Source organism: Sitophilus oryzae, unplaced genomic scaffold (genome assembly GCF_002938485.1).
Source record: "Sitophilus oryzae breed Bouriz unplaced genomic scaffold, Soryzae_2.0 scaffold_690_pilon_pilon, whole genome shotgun sequence".
Lineage (NCBI taxonomy): Eukaryota > Metazoa > Arthropoda > Insecta > Coleoptera > Curculionidae > Sitophilus > Sitophilus oryzae.
The window spans coordinates 107,159-121,094 of record NW_022147296.1 but is presented as its reverse complement, the minus strand read 5'-3'; the positions used below and the strand labels follow the sequence as shown (position 1 = coordinate 121,094).

Below are 13,936 nucleotides of genomic sequence, written 5' to 3'. Positions count from 1 at the left end.
AGATACTAAGTTTTTCAAAATCGCTTTCTAATTTTGTTAATTAAAATAAATTTTCTTTCTTTGTTTACAAGGCCAAGTAGTTTGAAAGTATAAAAAAGTTACATAAACTCCGTTAGAGATAAAAATTTATTAACTTTAAAATGATTTATGTCAGTTGGGTCGATGTAGAAAACAAACTTTGAAAACAAACTCAAATGCAAAAACGATATTTCTTCCAGCAACTTTGTATTTTTAATTTTACTGCTTCAAGTTGAAAGTTTTGGAGAATTTACTATAATTACTGCTTGGATCAAGTGCTTAATTACCTTAATACCTACTTTTCCCGATACGCTTTTTATTTCTAACTTTGTTAGTAAAGTTATTTCTCATCAATTTTCACTTCAGGAAATTGCATGAAGCTATTTAAGACAAAAGGAAAGAAAAAATTACTTTTTTCTACAAACGTCAAAAAATGCCAAGGTTTGGGAATTGATAGCAATATGCGAAGTGACACTTTTTTTCATTTTCCTACGTTACCATGACACGGTGGGCGAAGTAATGCGCGAAATGCCTATTTTGCACACTGCATGTAAATTATATGGGATTTTGGAATTTTGATTTTTGGAAAATGAAGAACTAAATCATAACTAATTATTTTATTTCGAAATATTCAAGAATAAACAAATACAAAATATCAAACTTAACACTAATGCATATTCTAGTTATTATTTACAATATTAACATCAATAGTACAACCAGTACACGAACAAATATTTAATCCCAAACTAGATAGTTCTGATTTTGCTTTAGATATAGGGGTTTTGGGACTTGAGAGACACTATCCAATTTTGATGTAGAGATATTTGATCCCTGTATTTGACACTCTCAAATTTTATTTGATATTTGAATTTTATTGTTGATAGAATCCTCGACATACAATAATATAATAATAATAATTTTTAGGGATATCCCAATTTTAATGTTTGTAGAAAAAATATTGTTTGCAACTCGTGCGCGAACTATTTTGGTGATTTCGACTAATTTTTCAACTCGGCTACGCCTCGTTAAAAAAATTCGAGTATTAATCACCAATGTAGCACATCGCGCACTAGATACAAAAATAACTATTAAAATAATAAAAATTACAATTTATAATTCAAAATAACATATGACAATTTCTATATTTAGGCTTTATCGCTCTGTCAGTTAAAGTCCATAAAAAATTGAATCACATAGAGTTAGTAAGAGTAAAAAGAGTAAAATATGATAATACGACTTAATCCATTTATTTGTTATTGAATTTATCAATAAAAAAAAAAAATTAAAGACTAAAAAAATTATAATAAGGTGATTATAAAACTCAAGGTATAAAGAACTTTACTATATATTTTTAAACAATATATGCCTCTGTGTATATACATTTTTGTTTTGAGTTGACTCACCTAACCTAAACACCACATTCAAAATATTCAGTTTTAAGACACTCTGTATGTATAAATAATTATTGATTTTTAAAATGTTATTCTTAAACTAGGGAGAGGTAAATCAGGCAATGAACGTAGATGATAGGTGTTAGGTAATAACTTTTAGACTACCGTTCGAGACGCATTGATTTTATTTTGATTTGTAGGTTTTGGTTATTGTGACAAATAATGGTATTAAAGGTAAAGTAAATGTTTCCTCATTATTTAATTAGTATTCACTAAAGCATATATTTTGTTTTTCTGTTGTAATATTTTGTGCTTTTCCTTACTTATTTAAATCTGACAAAGGTATTAAATAGCATGTGTATGTGGTTAATAAATTTGATTTATTAAGTGAATAATTTCTAATTTAAAATTATATCTAAATACTATCGTTTACTGTCCATTCGTGCCGATGTTCTTGGTTCAGTATGACTTCAGCGCAGCATGACAATAAGGGCCTTGTTGAGTGTACTAGTATTTTCTAACCGTGACTGGGCGAATATATTAACCAACAAGTGAGCAGTCAAAACCAAAAAATGGTTAACTTATATTCTAAAGATATTGGCAGCAAACATATCAACTATAGCTGAGTAACTGCAAGTGGGGACCTGCTAACAAAACCTTTTTAGTTATGAATGGTTTAAGTGTGTTAAACTTGATATCTTGGTATGAGGACAGCATTTGTATTGTCGTGACCTAGCTGGGGGGTTGTTCGCTAGGGTGGCTATACCAGGTTCTCTCTTTTAATCAAACAACCATTAGAAAAAATATGTATTTATTAAACAAAGGTTTATAGTGTGGATAAAATTATTGGGACGATTTCAGGAAATGCCAATACTTTAGGGTATACTCGAAGAAGTATTTACAGGAACATCTTCAACGTCTTCACTGTCTTCTACTGGTTCACTCGCAGCCAACCGCCTGACTAACCTCGACTAACTGACTAGCCAACTAACTGACTAATAATGAGACTAACATCGACGGACTAACCCCCGACTCTCTTCAACATACATTTTTATATTTTCTATACCTCGTGGTCATCACCGGTTACGTCGTTCAATCTGTTTTCATCTAATTACATTTACCCGGCTATGACCATGAGGAAATCGAACTTCGGTAACCTGAGTTTGATTATCGACCCGAGATTGTTGTATTTTAATTGGTTTAATTTTTAATGTTATTTAAAAACATATCTGGGTCAATGTCATGCAGGTAATTAAGCGCATCCGAGATAAGTCCCAATAAAGAATATTTGGACAAAATCTTACCTCTTCAACTTATATTACAGTTTGTATGCCGGGTGCGGTCTCAAAAGTGGCTCACCCCTATAACTTTTTTATTTTTTCGGTTAAAAAACGAGATTCGGTTGATAGTATATGACATAAATTAGCATTGATTGACGTATTCAATTGTTTTCGGTCACTTCCTCTGTTTCACCGGAAATGCCTACAACTTTTGATTTTTAAACGGCACGCTAGGTATTTTTGTACTTTATTCGATAGAAAATAACACTCTGAATAGAATGACATATCATATGTCGACTTTTGACATTTTCACATATGGTTTATTTGAAATTATAAACTTGCGGTTCGTATCAAAAATTTGACTGGAAATACCTAGTGTGTGATATCAAATTATTATTAAAAAAATGCTGTTTCCAAATATGCTAATGAGCCACCCTCGTTCCATTTAAAAAAAGATCAGATATGATTAAAAACACGATTTTGGCATTTTTTAACCGACCAGGACAAGACACTAAAAATATATGAGACGATTAGATCTATTATTCCAAGTCTCCTTGGTTAAGAATTACTGTAACACATCCATGGCACTGTAGATAGAAATTTAAACTACGATTTTTTTTTATTAAGCGAGAATGTCAAAAGTTGACATATGATATGTCATTAAATTCAGAATATCATTTTCTATCGAACAAAGTAAAAAAATACCGAGGGTGCAATTTAATAATCAAAAGTTGTAGTAATTTCCGGTGAAACAAGAAGTGGCCAAAAACAATCGAATACGTCAATCAATCCCAATTTATGTCATATACTGAGATACCAAATCTAGTTTTTTATCTAAAAAATAAAAAAGTTATAGGGGTGAGCTACTTTCGAGACACACCCGGTATTATGAGTATGATATTTCGTAATTGTTCGTATGTCATAGTCATAAAAACTATTAATATTTTAACCCTAACCAACGTTCATTCTGCAACACCTGTTTTTAGAAGTATATTATGAGGCAATAACGTGGTAAACTTATACCAACATGTGTTTAAAAAACCCTTTATAACATTTTTTTCTGTTGTTTCAGCCTTTACTACATCAGTAACATCATGAACGGCTCGTCAGTTTAGCCGGCCAGTTCATTCAGCCCACGTCTAAATAAGTCAACATGCACCTACTGTTCTGGCATTTGTATTCCATCACGCTGTTATATGTTGTCAGCGAAGTCTCCGCCTGCCCGCCGTTTTGCATTTGCAAATGGAAAAGCGGCAAACGAAGCGCCGAATGCGCTGACAAGGGCCTGACAGACATACCGGACGACGTCGATCCGGAAACCCAAGTTCTCGATGTCTCCGGTAATCGTCTCGGAAAACTGACCAAGGAATTGTTCCAGAAAAAATACTTACTCAACCTACAGAGACTGTATTTGTCTAAGTGCCAGATTAAAGCCATACACAAAGATACGTTTAAGGGCTTGACGAATTTAGTTGAAATGGACCTGTCTGGAAATTACTTGGACAACGTACCCACGATGGCCCTTATGAATTGCCTGTCTTTAATGAAACTGACGCTGAGCTCCAATCCGATCGTCGCAGTGAAGAAGTTGGCTTTCAATCATTTGTCGTCTCTAAGCACGTTGGAGCTTAATGGTTGCGAGATCGGCGATATTGAGGAGAGTGCTTTTCAAGGTAAGTGCGAAGTAAAACTTGTTTTATACATGGTCTCACAAAAATAAATGCATATTTTTTAAGGGGTGGTAGATTTGGTTAAATGAAACACATTTTCTCTTTACCATTTTTAAAATCAATTGAGAATAACCGAGTTTTTTAACTTTTAACTACCCGGATCACACAATGTTCGCCGCTCACTGTTGCCACAGCGACTAGGAAGACTTAAAACCTACTTGCAAATTTTTCTACACCAACCAAGAGGTATTGCAAGAGTGCGTTATTTTTTTAAGTGGGTGATTCCCAGTAGTCCCACTTCCCACATTCCACAAAATAAATTTAAAAGATTCATCATCATTATTTTCGGTTTTTATTGTTAACCCAGATTAACAATAAAAAACAAACGACCAATCACGGCGCGTCTCGATCAATTTCAGGAAACGTGGTAACTAAATTTTTATAACACAGGCTTATATTTATCGTACTATTTTGTGAAATAGCACGAGGAAATCAAGTTCAAACGTTGTGGTGGCTTCAGAAAAAAAAGTAAACTTGGAAAGACTGATATGAAAACAGTTACCGATGGTAAATTAAATTGGCTATTCCTCGAAGGTTACACAAGAATATTTAGTTTTAATCATTGTATAATATTATTAATTACAGTATAGCAAAAAATATAAAACAGTGACTAACTAGCGGTCTACCGTTTATCGGCTTATAATCCACGGTATTGCGCCTCATGAACAAAATATACACAAAATTATTTAAAAAATCGTCTAATTATTTATTATTTCTGGTTATGGTAAAATAGCATTTATACTGTAGTCTGTAGCAAAGTTTAATTTACGAATTTGGTTTTTTATTAATTGTCTAAATCCCTTCATATTAAATACTAGTTGAATTGATTTATATCAAACCATGCTGGGTGGTAATAAAAGTATCGTTTACAGAGATTTCTCTTAAGAACAATAAAAGAACATTGTTTTTAAATAACCCAATGTAAACAAAAGTACATTGGGTCAATTAATAATTTTCCTAAGCGGATATAATGTTACCAGTATTACTCATCAAGCAATACTACTGTTATATTAATCAATTAAGGCCGTAAACAAACATATCATATACAATTTTATATACTAATTCATTATAATAAAATTAAATCATAAAAATATTATAATTATATTCCTGCAGTTTAACTAAAAAGTTTTGTTCCTAAATATCTGCTATACATACAATAACCGCGTGTTCAGATATTAATTATGCGGAATATGTATCAATATAACATAAAACGAGATGTAATTATGTAAAAATAGCTATTTTAGAAACGTCTAGGCTTACATATTTCACTGCGATTTACCAAAAAAAAATCCTTTGCCTCGGACACAGATACCGCCACGTTTTGGAAATAGCTCAAAACAAAACAAAATTGAACGAGTCAACAAAAAACGCTAAAAAATAATCTACGCCCTCCTCACCAGTAGTTTTCAGGCGCTTTTAAGATTGAAAAGTAGGTCGAGGCCAGAGATATGGAAGTGGGAGAATGAGCTTCGACGAGTGCGCATCCAAATTTTTGTCGACGGCAAGATGGTAGACATCTTCCAGGTCTCGCTGTCACTTCCCCTCTTTAATTGACATCTGTTTGTTTTTTTTTTTTTTTTTCGTTTGTGTTGTTATCCTAGCTAGGTATATTCTTTGTTGTTATCTAGTTAAAATTTATTATTATCTCAATTATTCTAAACACTAATTCAAAAAGGCTTGTTTTATATTGTCATAGTCATTCTAAGAAAGCTAATACGCCGGGAAAAATGATTAGTTTTCATGTGTAAGTTTATACAACATAATCGTGTTTACAGATGATCCAAAACTGTTTATTTTTAGTTTTCCTAAAGGCGATTTGTAAAAATCGTGATTGTAATGGGAATGGTCAAAAATTAGTGTATGATGTGGCCATTTAAAGAGGATGTTTTTATTACGTGTGGAGGAAGAAGATACTTGGAATCAATCTTCGTGCTGCTGTAAAACAGTGCACTCTTATAGTGTCCATGAAAGCACAAGTTCAAGTGTACCAGAAATATGTCAAATAAGATTGGTCCTTACTTGACAAGAAGATTATTTGGAGGAAAAGAAAACATAAGATAGGGTATTTTAATCGAACAGCGAAGATTTAACATTTTTATTGTAAAGTTTGTTGTAGGTAGTTGTAGTTTTGTCCTAAATATTTCTAACATTAGCAGCAACAGTGTTCAGAGTGTCAAGAGGAGGAGAATTCAGTTAATTAGATTTATGCACAGTTACAGGTATGAAGGCTTTTTCAAACATAGGATCGAGTTCTATAGTCAACATTTTTAGTATTCCTACAACTGTAAAAACAAGGAACATTGGATTGAAAAAATGGCAAGATTTATATAGGAAGAAAGGGTATTATGCCAATAAGAAAATTAAATATGTAGGCAGAAGTTTCTTATTATATTAATTTGTATCTGTACCACAAATCACTGAGAAAAATCATATAATATTCATAATTGTTAACGAGATGATATTTAAAAAGTGTTAAAAATGAGACTATTAGTCATGAAGCTTACAATGTTACTTTGTTTCAATATTACACTTTTATTCTTGTAAAATCTATGATGAAGTTCAAAAGCATTTTGCAATGGCCTTAAATTGTGAGCCAGGATTTATAGCAAAGGTATTTGATGCAATGAAACTTAATCAGTACCTTCCAGTATGTATTTTAGTAAGGGGATTGTCAATCCCATGTTTTTAAATAGATAAAATACAGGCCAAAGTTGACAATATTACAGTTGAGAAGAAACTATTTTATCTTAAAAAAATTTTCTTAAAATTCTGAGATCAATTCAAAAAATCAAAATCTAATTTTCTTAATAATAAATTAGGTATATGTATGTTGTACATACAGAATTTTGTTATGGACAAATAAGGATCGATAAGCTTCTTTTGTGCAAAAAATAAATGATTTTTTTTAGTATTAAGACAAACCATAATGTGTTTTACAAACTTACCGGTAACAGTTTTTTTTTATAATAAAATATTTAGGAATTATTTGGGTTATTTATCAATATATTAATGACTTGAATTTTGACAAATTGAATTTGTATCAAAATAATTTTACGAAATATAAAATGGATGTTCTATTACAAGATTGAGTTTTTATTGTCGACAAAAACCAGGATAAATACTAATAATAATACCCTTAATAAAATCAATGATGTTTACGTTTTATGAAAATATTTGTTAGAGGACATGTTATGTAACAGTTTTTGTAACACAATTTGAAGGGACGAATAAAAAAAATAAAACAAAAACATATCTTTTCTAGATTTATATTAAAAATACAAGGTAGGTAATCATCAGAAATAATTATGAACCAAATGTTTTTTATGAATATACAACTTGAACAAAAAGTTGTTTAGAACAATTTTTACCAAATTTGCAAAAATTTTAAATTGAAACGCGTAAGTAATTCAGTACAAGTAAACATGAAATATTGTAAATACTTATTTAATATTATTTCGAGTGTTTAACGACGAAAAGGTCATCTGTCCGTAGCGTCTTTTGTCAGAATATTCGTATATTTAGTGTATTATATATCAATATTGTACGCAGTTTTGAAACTGATAATTAAATAAATCATATTAATGTTAACTAACCATAATAAATGATAGAATTTCACTAAATTTAAATTGCCCCCCGTATGGTTGAAAACAGCAAATTGATATTTGATTACTTATAGATTACCACCTATATACAAAATGACACGAAGACCTGGAATATGGCGCCCAACTTGATTAGACCTTCTGCGCATGTTGACGCTCATTCTCTATCCCTTCTATTTCTCTGGTCGAGGCAAACCGACGCACACTGGTTCGCTCTTATGGACGTACGTGGCCAAAACATGTATTTTATTATATCAGTGAAAAATGAATGTATCAGTTAATATTTTTTAGTAAATCTATAAATATTTAGGCGTTTGGAGTTGCCTAACATATAAAAAAAGTTCTTTATCATTAGGCGTTTTCAATGATGATGGTTCATTAGAATTTAAAGTGTTATTTATTTACCAATAATACAAGGGTATTACTTTATAAAGGTATTTAACAAAAATTGAAAAAAAAAACAGATTGAAGAATGGTTAGAACATAACCGGTATATAGTTCATAAGCTAATAAATAGATAGATACAGAGTGGCCTATTAGTGTGAGAAAGTCCAATATCATCGTTGTAGACGAAAATATGAAAAAAAGTATTATATAGATATTTGCATGGTTTATAACAGTGCATATCCTAAAAATATTTTGTTATATACAGGGTATCAAAAAAAGTAATGATAAAGCGTTGTCTTTTTTAAATCACAGCTCCCATTTTTCTGTACATAATTCGATTCAGCATAAAATTGTGCATATAGGACACTATTTTTATTTGGAAAACTATGCGGTGTTGCCATGCTATTTCTTCTTTATTAAAATTTTGGTTAATAATAGTAGGTACCTACATATATCCGAAAATTGGTTAAAACCTGAAGTTAATTTATATTTGTTAATATCTAGTACTATACTATGTTAATACCCTGAACTTTACCAATATTTTCTTAACACCAAAGAAACGAGAATAAATTTGTGAAGAAAAACTCACATTAATGTGTGCCGGTTATTTTTTTATGGCGTGGCTAACAATGTAATATTTAAAATACTCTATTTCAATTTTTTAAATGCACATTTCTTAGCCATGCAACATTTATATAAAACTTTTGTTTACGAAGACAATTTATGCTGAATAGCAGATATTAGCAGCTAATTTGACATGGTTCTTAAAAAAGACATTATGAAGTTTCATTTAAGTTAAAAACAATCACTTAGTTCAGCTTCGATATCCTTGATTTAGTTATGTATAAAAATATATTTCAAAGGTACAATATATTTTGATATTTTGAAAATAGTTAGTATTATTTTTTTTTCATTTTATTTATCAAAAACTGATATTATGAGGAAAGTATACGTGCAGTATAGTCTAATTATAAAATGCACTATTTTATATTATTTGAAAACACTAAGCGAGTAATTTATTCATTGTCGATACAAAAATAGTTAAATGCTTTTTAGACTATTGTATATAAAATGTTATTACATAGGTGCTCTAAAGTGCATTTTTCCAAAATATATTTTTATAACAAACCTTTCATGTTTCTAAATATAGATTATAAAATATTTGATCATATATGATCAAAATAATTTTTTTCGATATATTGAGTTTTGGCCAAATTTTTATAAGGGAGGGAACTACTGTGCGACGTGAGGCAAGACAGTTGGAAATAAATCGAAATGCGTCAAAGTTGAGCGACAAAATGCGACCTTGACATTTTTCGAAGACAGTTTTTCTTATAGTGTAGAAGTAGCTGTTTAAGATTAATCAAATATCGGTTTATGCAGAAGATTCGCTATTATTTGATAAGGTTTATTTATTTCACGTCTCTAAATTATAGGTCTAGAAAACTTGGAGTGGCTCCACCTAGGCTCAAACCGGCTACGAACGATCAATGGCCCTCAAACCTTACCCAAAAGCCTCAAGGGCATCGAACTGCAAAAAAATCCCTGGACCTGCGACTGTCACATCCGAGAGTTTCACGACTGGCTGGTCAAGTTTCACATACCTCTATCGACAGACCCTGCCTGTACTGAACCGCCACGACTGCAAAATTTGTTGGTTAAAAACGTCGGTAAAGCGGACCTAGCATGCCTTCCTGATGTATCTCCAACCACTTTTTACTTGGAATTGGGAGAAGGAAAAAACGTCTCTTTGCTATGCCATATTCAAGCAGTACCTGAAGCTACGGTGAGTGTTATCGAAAATATTTTTTCTAATATCTTAAATATTTTACTGTAAGTTTTCCTGAACTAAACCTAACCTAACCAAATCTTCTTTATGGTATTTTTGAACCCTAGAAGCAAACTATGTTAAGAATCTATTACTTTAAATTCTATTCAGAGGTCGGCTAAAGCGGGTGTGTGGCCGCAGGAAGTATACAGGGTGGTCCGATCTGTAAAGTTGGTATAAATGTATGTCCTAAAATGCTTAGTTTCGGAGATACAGGGTGTAGAAGTTTCATTTTTATTTTAAATTTTTCCAAATAATTTATGAAGTAACGTCAATATTTGGAGGAAAATTGGTGTCTGGAAGTTTTTTGACATGAGAAATTTGATTTTAATGTCAATATGACTCCTACTTATAGAGGGCACCACCTACATATTTTTAACTGGTTTTTAGAATAATATTATAATATACTTTTCATCCGTACCTGTATAAAACTATTGAGTGAAAAAAATATACATTTACAACGTTTTTGAAAAAGTTTCTTGGTAAAAATCGCTACGGGTATGGGTTCTCGAGATATTTGGAATCGAAATTATCAATACCTGTCATCATTGACATAAATTAAACACACGTTACTACTACACGATTAAATAGTTATTAGACTGACATCATAAATTTGAAATTTTTTTGTGCCAAAAGTTCAACAGAAACTGTTTTATCATCATATTGTATAATTAATTAAAAAAAAAATAAAAAGTTCTTAAATTTATCATTTCACTCAAATAACTATCTACTCAACATGTTTATTTTAAATCAATAATGACATGTATTGATTATTTCCATTCTAAATATCTTGAGAACGGTTGCTCGTAGCAATATTTTACATTTTTTACGTAGAAAATGTATATTTTATCACTCAGTAGTTTTATACAGGTACGGAAGAAAAGTTATTACTCTTCAAAGTAGTTAAAACACATGTAGGTAACGCCCCCTACAAATAGGAGTCATATTGACATCAAAATCATATTTCTAATGTCAAAAAACTTCCAGACAATTTTCATTCAAATATTGAAGTTGCTTCAGAAATTATTTGGAAAAAATTGAAATGAAAATAAAACTTAGTCTTACAGTCTTACTGTCTTACTTATTTTTATGTGCAGAATATGCTGGGGAAATTTTCGGAATAGAAGGACCACCCTGTATATTATATTTCAGAAATCTGCCTAGACTTAAACACACGTGCTTGATTAAGGTTTGCAGAGCTTGAGCTTTTGCCATAAAATAGAGCAATTTGTTACCAAACTATACACTGCTGGCAAAGGAATATTAGCAATAGGAGGTTTTCAATGCAATAAAAAAAGATGGTAAGGCTGCAAAATACACTGCAGTGCAACAGAGACGGATAAAGTGTCTTTTCCCTACCATCGTATAGGGGAAGTGATCATAGAAGTGATACGACGAGAGAGCCCCTGCGAGAGGGGGCGCCGGGCGGGTCTTTAAGACGCTTGTGTGGGGGCTACCGCCTACTAATAGAACAGAATCGAAAAAATAGAAACAGGACGGACAGTGTTGCCATTCAATTAAATCGAAATTATGTTGGCTTGTCAAAATCCTAAATCTTCTAATCCCATTATCTTGCCTACTTAATGAAATATTAAATAAAGTACGAAACAATTTTAAGAATGTTTTCTCTAGGCACATAACTTCTTTCTAAAACGAAAAGTAACATGCAAAACTTTGAAATCATTTCTAAAATAGCAAGTGCAATTCTATGAAATGGCAATACTGTACGATCTTCCTAGCAGTCGCCCCGACACAGTCGGTCGGCGGCGGCGCTTGACAAAGCCGCGGCTGTGACAAAGGAATTAGGCCGAAAAAAACTTTATAAGGAGTAGCCGAACAGGGTTGCCGGGTTGGTTAGATTATAATTCCATACGAGAACAAAATTCTCGGTAGATCTTCAACAAAAATTAAAAGTACAGAAACGAAATAAAATATAATATTTAAGTCCAAAATTAGCATTCCTATGTGTCGTAATAATAGATCACTCAAATAAAATACAAATATAATAAATATAACAAGAATTAGAAATAGCTAGGTATATTATTTGATATTAAAAAAAATATTGAATTAAATAATATTAATATATTAATAAAAACATATAAAACTATAACAAGTAGGGATAGCAGTCACAAATTAGTGTAGCAGTCACTTTTTACCTTTGTACAAATTTTGATCAGTGATATCTAAAATTAATTTCATTTCAATGGGAAAGCTGTAGCAACTCTAACTCTTTTTCATATTAATATATTTTTTTTGACGGGAAAATCACTAAAATATTTGTCCGAATTTAGGTTGTTTCTTAACTTAAATTTTGTTTTTTGTTTACATTTTTTGGGGAAAATATGGGTTCAACTTTAGTAGATGAATGAAATAAAATCTTTTCAAAAGATATCAACTTCTTCGGGCATGTCGCCAATACCGCGCCTAATAAGGAGTAATAAGGAGTAATAAGGATTTTTAGGAATATCTCTGTAACTCTGCAACTAGACAGAACGATGACCTGTATGTGTGTTATTACTAAATAAAATTTAATGAAACAATAATAAAGTCAAATTATACAGATTCCAACACGGCAGTCGCTTAATTTTTAGTCAAATAAGTCAGCTTTTTATAAGTGCTTCTATTGTAAAAACTAAAGACGCAGTTGAATATATCGTTAGATTTTTCTTTAAATCGGTAGATCGGTAGCTTACAGACGAAACCGGTAGACCTGGCAACTCTGTGATGAACTGACGGGAGTCAGAATAGCGAGGTGCGGAGGCGCGGGAAGGGAAATAAAATAATGGCGATAAATAAAGGGCAGGGAGATGGGTATCATGAGTGGATGGGAGGTGGCGGAATTTCCAAAATTTGTTATCTTATTGGAGTTTGTCTAAGTAGACAGTCGTAGTGGAAGTGGAAACGGGGAAGTTGTTGTCCATCTCTGTTTAAGCATAGACTTTTTATAGGCGTTTCATTCCAATGCATGTAATTCCTATGCCTAGAGATCCATTGCCGGGCCTGTATAAGTTATATATCAATACAATCACAAAACTTCAATCTATTTCCGTATTGTAACGGAACTTTAAATTATGTCTTTATTTTCGAGAAAATTTAGTCCAAACATAAGGAATATTTTGTCTATGTTTGACCTTGACCTATTGACCAAAATCTTAAAAATAAAGAAGTTGTCTAAAAATGTGCTGCAATATATAGTATAATCCTTTATCTTTAATTTCCTTCTTCATTTGTGTAAAAATACCTAGCCAGTTTTATATAAAACGTTAAATGCGGAACGCTTATTTTACTACTTTGTCGGACTAGTGAAATGGACTCTTAAGGAGAAAATGAATTTGTCTCTTCTGGTGTGACCGAAGAGTATGATAAGGGAGAGACAAATTGTAGAAAAAAATACTAGACATTAGAATAAACAATAACACTATAAAAATATTCCTCCTGTAATCCGGATACTTACATTAATTCGGCTGGGGCTGTTCCGATCTCTGTGTCCGAACTATCGAAATTATACTGTATACATGGTGTTTCAAAACAAATGCGAAAAACTTCAGGGGGTGATTCCTTGTTCAAAATAGAGGGTAGTTTGCTTCATAAACGTTGGGTCAAAAGTCAACCATTAGGGAGATATCGCGGTACAAAGATGGCGGAAAAATAATGTTTTTATTTTTCATCTTGAGAACGAAAAGAGATAGACTAATAAAATTTT

At 31.5% G+C, this 13,936-nt stretch overlaps 1 protein-coding gene across 1 annotated transcript in view; it reads left to right on the top strand.

The window, feature by feature from the left end:
* LOC115888237 (leucine-rich repeat-containing protein 24-like) overlaps window positions 1–13,936 on the top strand; it is a gene marked incomplete in the record, with an annotated part of 116,049 nt that overhangs the window by 50,217 nt on the left and 51,896 nt on the right. The window contains 2 exon segments of the mRNA XM_030907895.1: window positions 3,762–4,362; window positions 9,842–10,191. Coding sequence (XP_030763755.1) covers window positions 3,843–4,362; window positions 9,842–10,191 — 870 coding nt within the window.